The 18,388-nt window shown below is 43.1% G+C and overlaps 1 protein-coding gene across 1 annotated transcript in view; it reads right to left on the bottom strand.

Annotated features, from left to right (window-relative positions):
• Window positions 1–2,131: 2,131 nt before the first annotated feature.
• Window positions 2,132–18,388, bottom strand: part of TNKS (tankyrase) — a 240,845-nt gene continuing 224,588 nt past the window's right edge. The window contains exons 23-27 of the mRNA XM_067556877.1: window positions 16,255–16,329; window positions 14,997–15,102; window positions 7,630–7,816; window positions 6,707–6,863; window positions 2,132–4,679 (exon numbers count right to left, since the gene is read on the bottom strand). Coding sequence (XP_067412978.1) covers window positions 4,593–4,679; window positions 6,707–6,863; window positions 7,630–7,816; window positions 14,997–15,102; window positions 16,255–16,329 — 612 coding nt within the window. The 3' untranslated portion in view covers window positions 2,132–4,592. The remainder of the gene's footprint in view (window positions 4,680–6,706; window positions 6,864–7,629; window positions 7,817–14,996; window positions 15,103–16,254; window positions 16,330–18,388) is intronic.

The following is an 18,388-nucleotide window of genomic DNA, read 5'->3' as shown; positions in this document are numbered from 1 at the left end:
TGAATCCACATTAACCAACTTCTTACCCAGCAAAATTGAAGTATTGTTTTAAAAATCGCTTGGGACATCGGTGATATGCTTTATGTGCTGAATTTCTGAGCTGTATGCGCACTTGTACCTGGGCACTTTGGTGCCCAACAGCAGCAAGGAAAACAGACAAATCTCCTGCAAAAAGTGATCAAATCCTAATAAATACCCTCTCCGGATCCCAAATTCCATGCAACTCTTATTGAGCATACAAATAATTGGACTGTCTTGTTTGTTGTCCTTTACTTTTTCCATCATTTGTACAAATTTGGTTATGGTCAAACTTGGGTGATATTTTGTTAGCAATCACACATGGATTCTAGATAAACTAAGGAATTATGTACACACTGCCCTCCATGAGTCTAGGTTTAATAAAAGCATGTTGCCAATATTATAGCAAGCTACAATGGTTTGCAGTTGGCACAAAACTCTCCATGGAATTACAGCATCAGGGACAGTGTCCTACATGGGCAACTTCCTTGCGGCATCTGTCAGACCACATGGTTGCATGAAGCTCTGGTTCCCATTGGAAGCAGACATCATCCCTGCCTATGATCTCCAGCGGTGAGACTCCTAGGATCTTTGCACTGGAAGGGAGTGGGAATTCTTTTCTCCAGCCGCTGTTCATCTTCAAACATCAAGCACTTCCACTGCATTTGCTTCCATTCCCATCCGCGCTGACAGAAAACAGAGTTTCACGATTCTTTTTAAACACAGAATTTTAATTGTAGAGGTTTATCCCAATGAGTAGTTAACAACAAAAGTATAAGTCTGTAAGTGAAACAGTGAATCAGCTTCTGCCGCATATGGTGATGGGGTCGCTCTGTAGGAATGGGACTTGATCACAGGTGGTGCGACCATTCTGGAGCATTCTGGTGTCTAGAAAGACACCAATCTTGTTCTTGGGGATCAAAACCAACTGTGTTCTAAAATGGTGAAAATGACAGACAGTGTTTATAATAGTTTTCAATAAAGCTGGGATGTAAAGAGAAGTTGACGCAAAAAAATCAAATTGAAAAATATTATATTAAGGTATTGTACACTGATTTTTTTTACCCTAATAGAATTTTTGTTTACAGCACCCAGACTGCAATATTATATTGTGATAGTCTACATTATTTATCTAATGTATCTGTCTCATTGAAACAACCATAGTAATAGAAAGTAAAATCTGCATCTTTCATTGTTAAGTGTCTGTTTTATTTTTGAAGCTTATGTCACAAAGTGTACAGAAGTTTCACAATGCATTGCTTCAAAAGGGTTAATGTTAAAGGCTGACAGACCAGAAGTCTGACCGTCTCCATTTCTCGCTCACAGCCGGCTTTGCTGATTTCCATGAAGGCTCTGTACGTGTCGAAAGCATTCCAGAAAGAGATCTGTTAAAAGCTGAACATCTTGGACCTGCTTGTTCTGCCAGCTGGGCATGCGCAATTTTGAAGCCAATGGAAGCTGCAGAGACACAGTTGATGGGCTGGCCGGGCTCACCTTGTTCTTCATCCAGGTAATCCAGTTACTTGTCCTGAATGCTAAATTTCTAACACACCTCCGCTGAGTATCGGAAGTTCAGACACGCAGTCTGGGTGTGCTAAGAATGGGTTTGCCCAAGGCCAACACACTGACATTGAGACATTTGCAGCCCTCCTTTTGGAGCAATGAGGATTCTCACTGTTTGGGCCATGTGTGCAGGTCAATGACCTATGAAGGCAGGATCACATTTGAGGTCCAAGAACCTGGGTGCTGTTTTAAAGAATTAAGAGACATGAAATTAAGTCGCTTAGCTAATGCCTTTTGTAAAAGGCTTTCCTTCCAATTACAGCATTTGGCTCCTCCACCTGAAACGTGGCTAGCTGTTTTACTGCTCACTCGCAGGAAAGCAAGTCTCAGAGTTGGACATTTGGGGACAGCACCTCAGCTGGTGTCAAGTGCCATCAGTGAAGCTCTGACAATGTACAACAGCTGAGGATCTACTCTTTATTCCTTTAGCGAGAATGGTATTAGGCTTCTGTGACATGTGAATGACTTTCAGCAGGTGCACATTCTTCAACTTTTGGCCACGAACAGTTACGAAATCAAGTGATCACAAGACAAAAACCACTGCAAATGATTTCCTCACACAGCACCTTTACTCTGCACAGAACATCAGATACATAACACTGGCAGTTAAAAGATATTGGACCACATTTTTGTTTTCTAGAAGTTTAGAGCTCCAGCTTGAAACCTAGAGCAGCCATTAGTTCAATTAGTACATTGGAAACAACAAACAACAACAGAATCAGGCATAGGGTTTTTTTTAAGCTGTAAAGCTTTGAACTTCTACACCCATGTTAACTGTTTCGCTTAACTAAGATGCACGACTGTGTTACCATTTAAAACTATGTCTAATTGAGGATGGCAAGTAATATGCATTTTAACAGCTATCTGAAACTACTGTAGATGGCACATCCCCAACCCTTGGTTAACTAAATAAAATAAAATAAAATAAAAAACCCTTCTAAATGAATACAAAACTTCAAAGCCTAGTTGTTATCATTTGAATTCTAACACTATTAAACAAGTAGCCGAAACACAAACACCCAACTTGAGTCAATGAAATTCAATTAAAAGAGACAGCTGGGTCTTGCTTCTGGTTTGGACTGATGAAGTATATTAAATGGTGTCACAAAACCAAGCTCAGAACCATATGTCCAGTGCCAGAACAGGAGACTTAAGCGAAACAAACGAAAGTTTGATGTTTATTGGAACTGCTGCTTCTAACCTTTTCTCTATACAAAAGATGACATGCGGTTCAGCCAGGCTGCCTCAAATGACTAACTTTACAAGTGGTAAAATTTGTTCTCTGCAAGAATCTTTCTGCAGAATTTCTTCTGTTTTTATACTGAAAAGCTCTGTTCAGATTTTTTTTTTTGCTTGTTTTATCAGCAGATTTCTGCAAGTTCTACCTGGAGGTAGACAATGCTTTTACTTTGTAAACTAAATGCAATACTCTAACCTGTCATTTCAATACTTTCTGGAAGTAAAAGGCATTAATGCAAGAACTGGAACATGAGCAATATAACATGGCTGGTTGTTATGCACTAGCAAAATGCATTGCCCTCTCAGACGTACATTTTCCAAAGTCACTGTACAACAAATGCTGCCTCTCAGTGATACAGCCTATTAAAAAAGAATCTTAAAATGATCTGATTTTCAACTTCCTCCTTCCTTCTAAAGTTAAAGTCGTAAAAGGAAGTCAAGATTTTGTTTTTGTTAAATGTACATTCTCTGGACTGGACATTTAAAACCATTTTATATTATGCTAAGCAGTGCTTGAAAGCAACCTTCCCCCACCCAGACAAAATAAAAACAGAAAATTGCAGTAAGGGTGATTAGAAAGAACAAAGCCTAGCTTTGTTCTTATATCAACCCAGTCACCACTAGTTGATGTTTAAAACCAATTATACACTGGTGGAAAGAAAAGTTTATATCTTTTTTGTACATCACTTGTGTTCTTCAATTGTGATGTTGCGCATGAAGACACGGCATGAACCCAACATAACATAATACCATTCATGTTGTTTAAATAAGCCAGTTGCTGGGTGAGTTTTTAAGGAACGGCACTTTATACTCATCCACACAATCTTCTGGCTTTTACCCACTCATTTCCACCCCCTCGCAGAGTCGCTCCTATTAAAGCTTATGCCACTGTCACTTGAGAACATTTCACAGGCTGCATTGTACTTTATAGCAGTCTTATTAATCTTTCGTTCACAAAGTGACACATATATTGTAGTCAGCAGAGGACACTGACCTGCTTCATGATGTTTTACCAAGCAGAAGAGGCAGCTTTATGAAGTTCATGAAGCTCACCAATACCTTTGGAGCTTCCCCTAGAAAGCTGACAGAGTAAGCAGCAAATTGAAACTAGATTTATTTCCACCCTAAAGTTAAGCCTGTAGCAACGTTTGCTCATAAAAGTGCAGAAAACCCCTAAGCTGAAGAATTGGACCTACCCCTTCTTGGATAAGAAATTCATATTGCATTGTTAATGATTTTAGTCAACTTGACTTTGTGCAAAATATCTTTAAGAAGGTTCTGGCTCAATTTCTGAATACAAAAGAAGTAAAATAAATAGTTGACTAAGATCTCTTTAAACAGTAAGTTGAATTTTGTGTGCTGAAAAGAAATTGTGGGTTTAATGCAATGTATCTGTAAATAAAAATAACGAGAACAGTAGTGTGTGAAATTTTAACATGTGGAGTTGTACAGGTAATGTTCTCTACTTGTAGCACAATGTTCCCATAGTCTAGATCAATGCAATGTTGTTTTACACTTGGTAACTGCAGTGAGAATGAGCCTGAGATACGTTGTAAAAAGGCAGTCCCTTGTAAACATTTCCTCAAAAGGAACAGTAGCAGTTGAGTATGTATCAGTTACTCATATTATACTTGTCAATATAGCAATGCTTTATAAAAGACATACAGCTTATTTCCAAGTTGTCAAGAATTTTATATGATATTAGTTTTCTGAAACAAAATGTCATCCAGTCCAAGATTTAAATCATATTTTGCTTCACCCCTCTCCATTTACTAGGTCTTCTGCTCTGCTGCTGTTGAAGTCTGTGAGGGAGCGTCTGGTTTCATGATCTGGTATGTAATGAGATATTCTGGGTAAGCCTGAAAACAAGGAAAGAAACAAACCGTTGCTTTCTGTAAGGATATGGACAATAAGTTAGAGTTTCAGCCTTCACTTATTCTGCGTCGCTGAAGTACTACAAAGTAAGGGTCCGTGGACTAGACCCTGGGTCTGCAGAGGTTGGGATGGTGAACATTCCCCACAGAGCCACCGGCTACTGAGAGCCACAGCCAGGAAGCACTGTGAAGGGTAGGTGCTGCAGGAAGCACCCACCAAGGGAACCAGAGTGATGTACCCGGTGGCCCTTTCACTGGCCAGGGGCCCTATTAAACCCCAGGAGTTGCCACAGGAAGTTGTCTGGGCAACCACACAGACTCTGGCCTGCTGTGATACCAGACTTCGCTTTGTCAGCTGATCTCCAGTCTCCAATCACAACTTGACTCTGATCCTGACTCTTCCCTCCTGATTCCAGCCTGGTACTGCCTCTGACCTCTCGTCTCCGACTCAGCCTGCCTCTGATCCCAACTCTTGCTTGCTGAACCTGGCTCTTGTGAGTCCTCCGACTCCTACTCAGCAACTACCATCCCTGACGTGCAGATCCCAGCCCAGCTGTGACCGCTAGGCCAGACTGCCCACACCCAGGTCCCTTTCAAAAGGATTTAGGCCACAGAGGATATTACGTCTCTTATTGTAACACTGATGTTTTAGCGTTAACATCTTCCTCCTCCCATCTGCTCTCCCTCTCTGCTCTGTACCATTCCCTTGTAGAGATCAATGAGATTCCTCAGCAAGGAGTACTGTATATCTGCTCCTCCTAGTCCCCGTTATTCACTGCACTGGAAATCCTGAGCACAGCTACGAAAGGAGAGCAGAGACGAAAGCAGCAGGAGAACTAGCCGCCTTTGGCAGTGAGTGCGCAGCAAAAAGAGCCAGATTTTCCCGTGCTCAGCACTGAGAACAATGGGAGCAGCTGGGTGCTGAGCACTACTGTACCCATGGTTCCAAACATTCAGGGGCCACCGGAAACAAGGCAACAAGTCTTAAGAAAAAGGAGTTTGCTCCATGTGGGCATTACCACTGTATGGGTGAATGGAGCTGAGAGCCAAACTTGTAGAGTTTCTCTCTTCTGGAGCTAACAACCTGGGTAAGTTTCTGTCTGCAGGAAGTAACAGAATACAGACTGTACTATCTGACTGGTCAGCGACCCTAGCGAAGTGCTGGCTGGTGAGCTGTTTCGTGATCTGCCAACATTTTAGGAGTAAGGTAACTACGGAATGGGCACTAAGCACATAACCCTCTCTTCAGGTCATTGGGGCACTGCGCCTGCTGGCTGTATTCCACTTTGTGGCCCCAGGATCTAGTATTGCGGAGCTTCACTACCTCCTCTGAGCCAGGGACTGTGGGGACAAGCTTCCCGCCGGTGCTCAGAGTAAACAGGTCATGTACATGGAAAGTTGTATTCCCCAGGCAAATGTCTTATCTGAACTGTTTTTATTCACATCTAGTCTTGAACACTACTTATGCTGACACAAAGAGAAGATAAAGTTTAGCCACATTCTCCCCTCTCCCTTTTTGGCCAGCAACTGTATACCTTGAAGCAAAAGCCAATATAATTACTAACTGGACTCTATGGCACAAGACACAGCTGTCCGCATAACCAGCAGAAGAGTCCTTGCAATTAGCCTGCCGTCGCTGCAGCAGAGCCAATACAATGGAGGATCAGTGCCGTGTGCCACGCTACCAAGGCAATCAATCAAAATTTTCAGAGGCTCTTGGCTAGCAGTACCAGACAAGGGGAGGAGAATATATACACAGAAGTCAGATCCTCATCTGTAGTGAACAGTGCAGCTCCATGGAAATCAATGGAGCTGTGCTGATTTACACCAGCTGGGCATCTGGCCTCCACTATGTATTAAAATGACTTGCTGTCGAGCCCTGACGTGTACCTCACTTGGGAACTTCCTCTGGCTTGTTCTCAGACAAGCACACAGCACCAGGTGTGTGATATGGCCACACTGACTACACATTTTGCACATTCCATTATTCTGATGCTTTATAATCTGCATACCTGCTCTCCTCTGTAGATAACATATTCAGCATATGCAAGTCCATTCACGCTTGGCCTGCCAATTACAGAATGATGTCCCGGAGGGGCATGAGCCATTTTCATTGTACTGAACTGCAGAAAGGATTTTCCAAGCGTGACTCTACAGAAAAGCATTTGTCTAAGAGAAAAAACAAACACAAAACATAAAAAAAATCTTACTGGGAGCAGACGACTACTGAAAACCTTAAGAATGACATTGAAATTTAGGCGCTTGTTTAAGTTATCAAAATCCATTTCCCTGAGCCTTCACATAAGGAAATTAAGAATACAAATTTAAAATGAAAAATATAGATGAAAGTCAAACTTTCACTAAAATGGTGTGTGTGGACATACAGCTGGTAAAATGCAGGCTGTGAAGATCTGTTTTATAATTTATTTTAAACTGTACTGTTGTAGGCAGCTCAAATTCTTATCAACCAATGACTGATTTGGAAACGGAGAAAGGCCAAGGCCATAGCTTATGAAGCACAGCAAAGCTTGTTAATGTATTTCATTGACAAGCAAGGCCTTGAATGAATGACATACAAAATCCATGAATACTTGCCCTCTACAAAAACACTGCTCTTAAGTCAAGCACAATAAATCCAGAAGAGACCATATGGAGGCAAAAGCAACTTTAAAGATTGCTTGACATCTGATCACTATTATTTTCCATGATCTACTCAGTTTCAAGCCCTATTCATAAGCCACCATTCCCTTTTATTTATACTTTCTGTAAACTCAATGTCTTGATGTAATTTTCAAACCCTTAAAACTGAATTTTCCTGCTATGTCTGAGCCCAAGTGGCTATTCTGTCTCTGAAGCGCCTCCTGAGCCAGAACTATAAAGTATAAAGGAGGCCAAAACTGTGTTTTCCCTGCGCGCAAATCCACTGGAAACTTACCTATGACAGATGTAACAGGATCGGTCTTTGTGTGTTGGGCAGCCTGTCCCTCCCCCAATTCCATACACATACTGGTTACTTTTCGAGGAGTTCTCTGCAAAGTAAATTCCAGCTCCAAACATCCCTCCAATGTATGCATGTCTTTCATCAAATCCTTTGTGAATAATCGCATTAATAAAAGGAGACCCTAGAACGGAGAGACGGATAAAGGGGTTAGCTTTTGAACAGAGAGGCTGGAGCTAAGACTTACCGTAGACTTTTGCTGATAAGAGGTACTTGGTTATGTGTAATACGCAAATTGAATTTTTGAAAATGAATTCAGTCAACTCAAGGGGAGGGGATATCTGATAAGATGCTGTAATGCGTGGGATTTATCATTATGTACCAGAATCCTATAAATGACTCATGATATTTGTTATTCATTTACTAAATCTCATTAAATATGTCTTTTCCCCACTCAAATTCCTGTGCAATTTATCTTGCCAAATGTAACCATTCTTCAATAGTTAATTCCACCTAAGACAGGCAGCTTTTGTCTGATTATCCTAACACGTTTTGCTACATGGAACCGACTTTTATTGGGGCTTGTGCAATTTGCTTAAGCCATTCAGTCGGCTGTGGTTTGCAAGCATTTCTGGGCAAGTCTCCAGAGTCTTTTGATGTCCTCCTTGTTCTTTCCCTGGCTTTTATTCCTTCCTCCCTGACCTACCCTGGCATAGTGCAGCTCCCCTCCTGCCTCTCTTATGGCAATGCAATGTCCTTCCTAAGGGCTGTCAATAGGTCCAGCAAAGTGGCTTGAGCTGAATATAGTTTACCAAAGAAATACCAGCTCTGAAATGTAAAGGAGAAGTACTCATTTTGTGCAGTAACTGGAGTTCTTCATGCTGTGTCCCCCCTTGGGGACTCCAGGTGCGCATGCGTCCTCGTGCCTTTGACTGGAGATTTTTGGTAGCAGTGTTTGTTTGGCCTATGCATGTGCCCTACCCATCCTCGTGCCTGTTCCGAGGATGTACAGGGCTGCTTGGGCAAGCTGCCCTCAGTTCCTTTTCTACTGCAAAGTACCACAAGGGAAACTCCAACGCAGAGAGGAAGGAGGGTGGGTAGCAGAGCACCCACAGGGGGACACATCTTGACAAACTCCAGTTACTGTACAAGATGAATAACCTCTTCGAGTAGTGTCCCTAAAGCTGCTCCACATCCGAGGACTCCCAAGCAGTAGCCCCATAGACAGGAGGGAGCTTGGACACAGAATCTAGTGCTCAAGACAGAACTACATTGCCAACTGCAGCATCTGATCTAGCCGCATGACCCACAGCATAATTGTTGGAGAAAATATGTACTGAAGTCAGGGTTGCAGGTCTGCAAATCTCAACAACTGAACACTCTGAAGTAATGCCACAATCAAATTGTGATCTTTTAGAGTGGGCTAACACGCTGGAAGGAGGCTGTCTGTGAGCAGAGTCATAACATGAAATAATACACCCAAAAGTCCTCTTGAGAGCCTCTGTTTGGAAATTGTGAATCCCTTGGATCTGTCCGCAACCTAACAAACAGTCTAGGGGTATTCTGGAAAGGTTTGGTTCTAGCCAGATAAAAAGGCTGATGCCTGTAGGCTTCTGTCATTTAACATATCGAAGGCAGATACCTACCGAGTCTGATGTGATTTTGGGGGAAAAACTGGGTGATGAATGGTGTGGTTGATATGAAATTCAGAAGACACCATAGGTAAAAATTTGGATGTGGCTATAATGACACTGAAAAATACTGTAAAGGGGGATCTGCCATTGAAGTCCCCAGCTCTTGAACCCTCTGGGCAGAAGCGATGGCCGCCAAGAAGGCTGTCTTTGTGGAAAGGTGAAGTAGTGAACATAGAATTAGTGGTTTGAAGGGGTGTTTCATAAGGCAATTAAAAATCAGGTTCAAATCCCAAACTTGAGTGGGTTATCCAATCTGTGGAAAGAGGTTAATAAGACATTTGAGAAACCTTAAGGTCATGGGGTGAGCAAAAACTAAAATGCCTTCTACTGATGAGTGAAAGGCTGGGATGCCAAGTGAGGCTTGACAAAACGCAGAGAGAGACCTTATGTTTTCCGTTCCAAGAGGTAGCCTAAAACTGTGGGAAGAGGAGAGGGAACTGGAGAAATGTGATGCCTGGAACACTGGAGGTAAAATCTCTTCCATTTCGGAAGGTCAGTGTTTCCTGTAGATGTCTTTCTGCTGTTTAACAATGCCTGTTGCACCTCTGTTGAACAGCAAGTCTATCCCTGAGAACCATCGAGGAACCATGCCTGAAGCTGGAGGACTTCCAATCTGGTGTGAAGTACCCAGACAGCAACCTAAGAGAAGAGATGGAGACTGACTGGGAACCTCAGTGGAGTGTGAGAAGTGAATCGAATCAGGTAAACATACAAAACTTGTCTGAGCCAAGTCAGCACAATCAAGATGACCGTGGCCTTGTCGTAGTTCATCTTGTTTATAACTTTTAAGAGCAACAGTGCCGGTGGAGATGTTAAAGCAGGCCCCTTGTCCAAGAAACAAGGAAGACACATTTTAGTGATTGGGGATCTAAGACCCTCTTTGAGCAAAATTTCTTGAACTTTTTGTTGGCGATGGCTGCAAACAGAACAATATCCAGGATTGGCAGTTGGACTAGATAACCTCCTCAGGTCCCTTCCAGCCCTAATCTTCTATGATTCTATGAATCCCCAACTTAGGAAAAAGCTGTTGATAACTCCTGAGTCCAGCTCCCAATCATAATTTTGGAAGAAGTGCCTGCTGAGGTCGTCAGTCATAGTGTCCTATATACCAAAGAGGTAAGAGACTGAAGTGACTATCTGTTTGGCAATAAACCCATTTCTGAGTTTTATTGCTTTGGCACAAATGGGGGGGAATGTGCTCCACGTTATGACAGATGTGAAACGTGCAGGCCACACGGCTTTTCATGATCTTGACAAACGTGGCTCTGATTAGGAGGAGAAAGTGAATGCAAGCATTTCTCACTGTTCTCAGCTCTGGAAGGCTGATGTGAAGAGCTGCTCTATCCCTCTCATCTCAGAGGGATGAATTTACTTGTCTTGAAAGTTGAGAGTTGTTTCCTTCAATCTAGAGAGGGAATTACAGCTGCCAGGGTTACAATCCTGAATTTCTACTGCTTCACACAGTTGTTCAGGTGTCTGAGCCATAATACTGGCCTCTACCTCCATTCTTTTTGGGGACCAGAAAGTACTTGAAGCAGCACTCCTTTCCCCTGAGTGGACCTGGAACTGATTCTACAGCCCCTAAGCATAACAGTGAGCAATCTCCTGTGTCAGCAATTGACCGTCAGATAGGTCCTTGAAAAGGGATGGGAGGAAAGAGGGATAGAGGTGAAAAGGATGGTATAACCAGATGCAACAGCCTCCCTGTTGGATGTTATGCTCCCCCATGCAGGCTGAAATTGGGAGATGCAGTATCCAAAGGGGAGAAGGAAGATGGGATGGAGCAGCAGGGGGAGTCCCTATCAAGCGGGTGAGTTAGACTCTTGATCAAGCTATCAAAACTGGCGCTTGGACTATGTGGATGGCTGGGATGAGGTACCTGTGTGGCAGCCGCTAGCTTCCTTTTAGAATAGTTAGGCCTCCTGGCCAGTGGCTTGAGTGGCTTACGGAAAGTAGAAAAATGAGCTGAGCAAGATCTCTGCGCTGACTGTGATTTGCTAAACTTTCTTTACATGTAGGTGTATAGACCCCAAAGGATCTGTGCTTGACCCTCGAGTCCTTCAAGGTGTGACGGGAGTCATGTGTAGACTTGGAAAACAATTAATGGCTGTCACAATGCAGATCTTCAACAATATTCTACACCTCCTTAGGAAAACCCAACAGCTGTAGCCAAGATCCTCATTGCATTATAATCGCAGTGGAGATGGACTAGGCTGCAGTATCAGCTGCATCCAAGGCCTGAAATGATATTTTTGCCAAAAGTTGATCTTCCTGTATAATAGCTCTAAATTGCTCATGATGCTCCTCTGCTAGATGTTCCATAAAGGTTAAATTTACTATAGTTCCAATAGGCGTATTTTGACACAAGGGCCTAACAAGTAGCTATTTGAAACAGCAACATGGCTAAGGAGTAAGTCTTATAATCAAAGAGGTCAAGTATCTTCTGGTTCTTGCTGCAAGAGGTAGACTTAGCATTGTGCTGCCTACCACATTTATTATCTGCCTCCACTACCAGGGAGTTTGGTGCAGAGTGGGAGAATAAAGACTCAAAATCCCTGGTGGGGACATAGTATTTCTCATCTGCATGCTTGTGAGTAAATGGTGTGGTCGCTAGTGTCTGCCAGATGATCTTAGCAGGTTCCAGTAAAGCTTCATTAACAGCGAGGTCTACCTGTGTAAAAGCTGAAGTATGAAAAATGTCCAGGACTCTATGGTGGGACTCCTGGACCATCTCCAATGGAATATGAAGCGCATCTGTTACAGGCTTCTTCAGCTCTTGGAACTGTCTGAAGTCACACGCTATTGAAGGTGGAGGAGGCACGACTGCTTCACCAGGTGATGATAACAATATAATAGTAAGAGATGTCATCTCCTTGTCAGCCCTTGCCTCCTGATCCTCAACAGTCCTCTCTTCTGCTAGGGAAAGTGAGAGTGAGGGCTGAGGAGAATACCTCTGTGCTATCTGTGGGAATGAGCAGAAGTTGTCAAATTGCTGACCGTAAAGAGCCCAAGGGTCCCAAAATGACCACTGGGGGGAATCCACAGAGGAAGCATCCACGCCGGTCACGCCAAGAGGATGGAGGTGGAGGTCTTCTGTCCTCCACCGTGTCAGTGTGCATGGGAGAAGGGTGCCTCATAGAACAGACACGAAAACCTTGTATTGAAATCTGAGAGTCAGAGGAGCCTTCCTCATTATATTCCCTGGGAGGTAACAACTGATCACCATGGATGGCACAGATCAGTGAGTCAGGTGGCCTGGGAGAAAAATGAGGAGTCAGTGACCAAGTGGGTATCAGTACAGGCAAATGCTCAGTACCAGAAAGTAGCAGGGATTCTGGCTCACTGGAAACAAGGTGGCCTTTTGAATACCTAAACTCCTGTGATATTGATGGTATAGGACAGGGGTGGCCAAACCGCAGCTCATGAACTTCATGCGGCTCTTTTACCGTTAAAATGCGGCTCTTGGAGCCCCCCACACCTCCATTCTCTGCCTACCTGACATGGCGGGGGGAGCTTGGGGCTTCTGCCTTACAGCGGGGTGGTGGGGCTATGGACTTCTGTCTAGAAGAGGGGGGTTTCGGGACTTCAGAGCTTCAGTCCCAGGCGGGACACGCCTGCCGGGCTTCAGCAGGAGGTGCCTCCCGCAGGGCAGAAGACTTGAGCCCCCCTTCCTCACAGTGCAGAAGGCACAAGCCACCCCCCCTGCAGGGCTGAAGCTCCGAGCCCTGGCAGGCATGTCCTGGCTCTTGAACTTCTGAAGATTGTATGTGGTTCAGTAAGTTTGCCCACCCCTTGTATCACGGTATGAGCTATGTGAGGTCCTGTAGAGGTTTAATGTCTTGGATACTGGAAGCCTGGTTTGAGAGTGACCAAGATCAGACTTTGCTGTGATTGCAGAGGTACAAGATGCTGTCGGTAGAAGAGTATGACGGGATGGTGTTGTGTGATGGGGTATATAAACCCCTCACTGGACAGGAAGGGGTTAAGGAGCAATTCTGAGCTAAGGAAGCTCCACCCTTCCGTCCATGATTAACATGCTCTGGCTGGAGGTGGGAGCTAAAAGACAGCCAAACAGCACGCTCAGGAGATGGCAGGGATGGACGTGAGCTGAGCCCGCACCAAGCCAAGGAACAAGGGAGTAACAGCACCTGGTCACTGGGACCAGTGATGGAAGCCTGGAAGGAGGCAATCACCAGAGATGGACAGCAGCTGTATAGTAGGAAGTGACCCAGGGAAGCTGACTTGAGGCTAATGGAAGATGCAACCGGGTGAGCAGACAAACCAGGCTCCCAGGGCCCTGGGTTGGAACCTGGTGGACCTGAATGGTCCGGGTTCCCCTACCCTGTCCGAGGACCATACCCACTCGGTGGAGGTGTCACCCCTGAACTGCACTCACTGGGGATGACTGCTGCCTTGGGGGCTAACCACTAGATGGGAAACCCTGCCTCACGGGAGATACTGGTATTGGAAATTCAACCTCAGTGTTCGATGGTACAGTCCTCTTTGAGGAAGAGCTAGTAGTCTGAGTACGAAGTAGATGATCTTGTTACCCAGTCTCTCTTAGTAGTCTGGCTCTTGGAGGACACTTAGTGGCCTTCCTGGTACCAGAACCACATGGAGCATCTAATGAATGCCCCTTGGGACCTGTGCTCTCCAAAGTCTTCTTGAGATTTGGTGACCAAGATTTTCTAGGAGACCCAGTACTCCTACTCTTCCTATCTGTAACCAGAGACTTAAATAACACAGCTCCCTGTACTGTGGACTTTCGACACAGAAACTGTTTCTGCTGAGGCTTTTGGTGACTGATGCCCAGAGGTAAACAGCACAGCTGAACTTTTCTATCTCGAGGCTTTCGGTGACCAAGATCTCAAAGCAGATGGGGCACTTGAAGCCCTGTCATATGGAAGTTCTCGATACCTAGGTCAGAAGTCAGTCTCAGGGTGTGTTGCATCCATCATTAATAATCTAAATTTTGTTTCCCTAAGTTTCTGAGATCTGCTCTTGAATGAGGTGCAGAACTTGCACTTGTTGGGGATACGAGTGTCTCCCAAATTGACAGAGACACTGAGGATGTCTGTCACTAACGGGGATAGCTTCCCAACCGAAAAGACACCTGTTAAAGCTAGGGGATCCCATCATCCCCCAGTGCAAAGACCAAAATATCCCCCTTAATAGGGACAACAAAGATGATGAAAAGAAAAGGGAACCATGGTCCCAACAAATAACAATCACCTAAGCTAACATTAAACACTAACACTAACTATACGTGAAAATTAGGCTGAAGAGAAGAGGTACACTTTATACTCTAGCTCATGCTGAAGGCAGCTGAAAAAGAACTGAAGAAGGTTCCCCCATGCAATTCTATAGATCCTGGGAACAGGGCCCAAGGGTGTGTCAGACACATGCATGGGCCAAATGGACTCTGCTACCAAAAATCTCTGCTCACAGATTTTTGAGGTGCATGCACACCTGAAGTGAAGCACCCACAGGGACATTACTTGAAGAAGTGTAATTTTCCTCATCAAAACACACTCACACGCATACTGATGGAGAGTAAAAGGGGTGGGAATACAACAACAATTCAGAATGATTAACACTAACATTCACATTTTCTTCATTTTTTTTTTTTTAAGAAGTAGAGAAGCCTAGAAACAGAGACCACTTCCTCACCATGAAATAACATGCGCTCATTGTGATGGTTGTGATTTTCTTCTGAGACCTCCTTCTGTCTGTGACAGAATCTCTCCCGCAACTTCTTGTTCACAACCTTCTGAATCTACAGTGGTGTAAACAAAGAACCACAATTCACTTGTAATAAAATGTAATTCTACACAGTATATGGAAATGGTAGCAAGAGGTATGAACTGTATAACGAATACCTGTGGCAGTGCTGTATCTAAGCTTTCACTTTTAAAACAAAATTGGTAAAATATTACAGACAGTGCTGGTCGCTCCACCTTTAGTTAATGTTACCTAACATTTCCTATTATAAGGCCCTGTTTTCAGTTGCTTTTAACTTCAACAAATTTGTACAATGTTGGCTGAAATTTTCCATGCCAGATTTCTGCCTCAGGCTGGATTTTGTTGGAAAATTTCTGCAAAAACTGTTCAGCCATTTCTGAGAACAAAGTTAAGGGGAAATGTGTTGTTTTGTGCCTGTGAAAAAATTCTCACTGTTTCTCTGCGAAGCTCTAGTTTACTGCATTTAAACTTTGGAGCAGGACTTGAAATTTGGTGGGGGTGATGCAGCTTGCCCTGGTGTCATGGATATGCCTCTTGCCAACCTGTGAAAACCTACCCAAACTGGCCAAGTTGTGAGCTTCTGAGAAATCTCAGTTTGCACATGCTCAGTAGAAATTGTAAGAGTCTGGTAGCTAAATACTCTGAAGATTCTACCCCTATTGAGCATGCTCCATCCCGTCACAGCTCCTAATGGTGACAGGACTGTGCTTGGCCATCCCCATAGAGTGCCTGAACATATTCCATCCCAGAGCTGTTGGGGGCCATGTGGTGCTGGACACCAAGGCAATATGAAGCAGATTGACGTTTGCTTTGTAAAAAAAATATTGGAGACATTATGTTAAAAAAACCCTATCTAAACAGAATGTTAAGGTTGCAAGGTCAAGCAATCAATAGCCAGAATTAAGGTTGCTTGTTCCACTTTAATTCATCCCCTTTGTTTGTACACATTATGGTACAGTCTGTAATTACACGGTCACCTTCTGCCTCCTTCATTATACAACTTGGATGTGCAGTCTTAATTTTGGCATTTCCTACCTTCTGAATGCTGGACTGTGCAACTTCAACATTATTTTAATGTGGATCTGTATATAATTATAATGACAGGGTAGCATAACAAAATGATTCCACCTGTTAGCATAATCACCACTTATTTTAATTCTAATTTTCTGAAGTCTTAGAGACATACCCTGATGACATTGTATCTATTGAAGATCCCTCCAGCATTGCCACCGTCTCTGTGCTCCCGGATTGTACTCTGCATCTGCATAAATATATAAAACAGAATTCTCAAACATAAAACTTGATATCTGCTAATAATATTAATGAGATGAAAAGGGAGTTCATTTATGCAAGGCCATAAAATGAGGAATGGTGTATATACACTTAAAACAAATAGATTGAGAACCACCAAAGAAATCCAAAAGCTAAGAGACCTCAAATTCTAACATAACTATGATCTTTATTTGTTAGAGTAGGGAAAGTCCTGGTGGAGCATATTGCTCCAGGATATTGGCTGAGAACAAATGCAATGACCCAATTTGTCAATTAAAGTCCAGGTAAGAAAATGAGCATATTGGAATTTACTATCAAAAATAGACATGGACATTAAATTGCAAAAATTCCAATTATAATGTTGACAAAAAAGGAAGAAAGATTTTATGGAAAGACTATGTTGAAACAACAAAGACTGTATAACTAAGGTATATAATCTTCCATTTCTCGGTTACTGGGGAGATCAATATATTGTGGTCTTTGTACATTATTATCTGCTATCAAGAACTACAATTTCAGCTAAGTGATGTTTGGTGGACAATTACAGCTAAATTAACAAAATTTAATAACAGCCCAAATAAATACGGTATTTGACTCTGTTGGCAGTTGGCCCTGTCTGTTACGCAAGCTATATGAAATCCTGCATGAACTTTGGATTTCCAAACTTTTATCGATCTAAGTAAGAAGCAGCTTATACATTTTCAACTTACCCCCTCCCCTGCCCTTCTTCTTTTTACACTAGTGCAGTGGTTCTCAAACTTTTTGCACTGGTGACCCCTTTCAGACAGCTAGCTGCTGAGTGTTATCCCCCTTCCTTATAAATTAAAAACACTTTTAATATTTAACACTATTTTAAATGCTAAATTTATAACCTTATTGTTTAAAATGAATTTACCTTTACTCAACACTTTTAAATGAAGACAAACACATTTTTATCAAATTATTGTTATAAGCAGAAAAGTTATTTTTTCCTATAGTTACTGATTAATACCGGGGGAGGAAGGGCCGAAGAAACTTTGTCGATGTCACTTTTCACAGCAGACTAAGTGCCCCATTGCCACCCTTACTTCCACGCTGCTGCTGGCGGCAGGCCCTGCCTTCAGAGCTGGGCGGTCGGAGAGCAGCGGCTGCTGGCCAGGCACCCAGCTCTGAAGGCAGGGCCACCACCAGCGGCAACACAGAGGTAAGGGTGGCAATGCAATGGAACGTTTGACCTTTGTGCTGGGAGGGATGGCTACGGGGAGGCGAGGCTAAGGCAAATTTTGGGGTGGCTATTGCACCCACAAACTCCCCTTAGCACTGCCCCTGCCTCTATGTCGGACTGTTAAATTATAAATTACTTCTTCGCCAGTCTCAGTGCTCTGATTGGTCTGCAGTTTAATGCAGTTCTTCAGCTGTTGAACAATTAAGGTCTCAGTCCCAACTTTTTAGTCTCAAGACAACAAACTGAGTGCACAATACCACAATCCCCAGAGTCCAATTTCCCTAAGTGGTGATAATACAAATATATATTTTGTTTAGGAACAACGATCACTACATTATACGTTTACAATACTTTTTGAAGTAAATACACTACACAGAAATGGAAAGGTGTGTGTAATTTTCTAAAAGGCTAGATTTAAATTATATATTTATAGCAGTTGCTCTCTGTTTCGTGCATGTACTCGCAACCCCCACAAAATAACCTCGCGACCCCCAGTTTGAGAACCCCTGCACTAGCACAGCACACACACAGTTACAATCTAGGGCATTGTTAAGTTAGAAAATCAACATAAACTGTACAAAGTGGGAGGCAAAAGATTCTAATAAATATATGTGAACTTTGCAGTCTGTATTCTGACACATTTGCTGTTAGCATTACTAAGCAGACTCTTGGTGTCAGTATTTCACATTTCCTGATTCTGGTCAACTGGTGACAAGGACATGATGAGGTGGCCATATCATAACTCATTACTAAACTAAGCAACCAATTAGCTAAAAGGACATCCTAAGTCACTGATCTGACATATCCTGCATGTCCTAATGTGATTTCCTACTACAGAAATGGA

Source organism: Emydura macquarii, unplaced genomic scaffold (assembly GCF_026122565.2).
Source record: "Emydura macquarii macquarii isolate MOO-44397 ecotype Brisbane River unplaced genomic scaffold, CSIRO-AGI_Emac_v2 contig_1790, whole genome shotgun sequence".
In the NCBI taxonomy this organism is placed as follows: domain Eukaryota; kingdom Metazoa; phylum Chordata; order Testudines; family Chelidae; genus Emydura; species Emydura macquarii.
The sequence above is the reverse complement of the archived record's forward strand: the minus strand, read 5'-3'. Positions and strand labels throughout refer to the sequence as shown.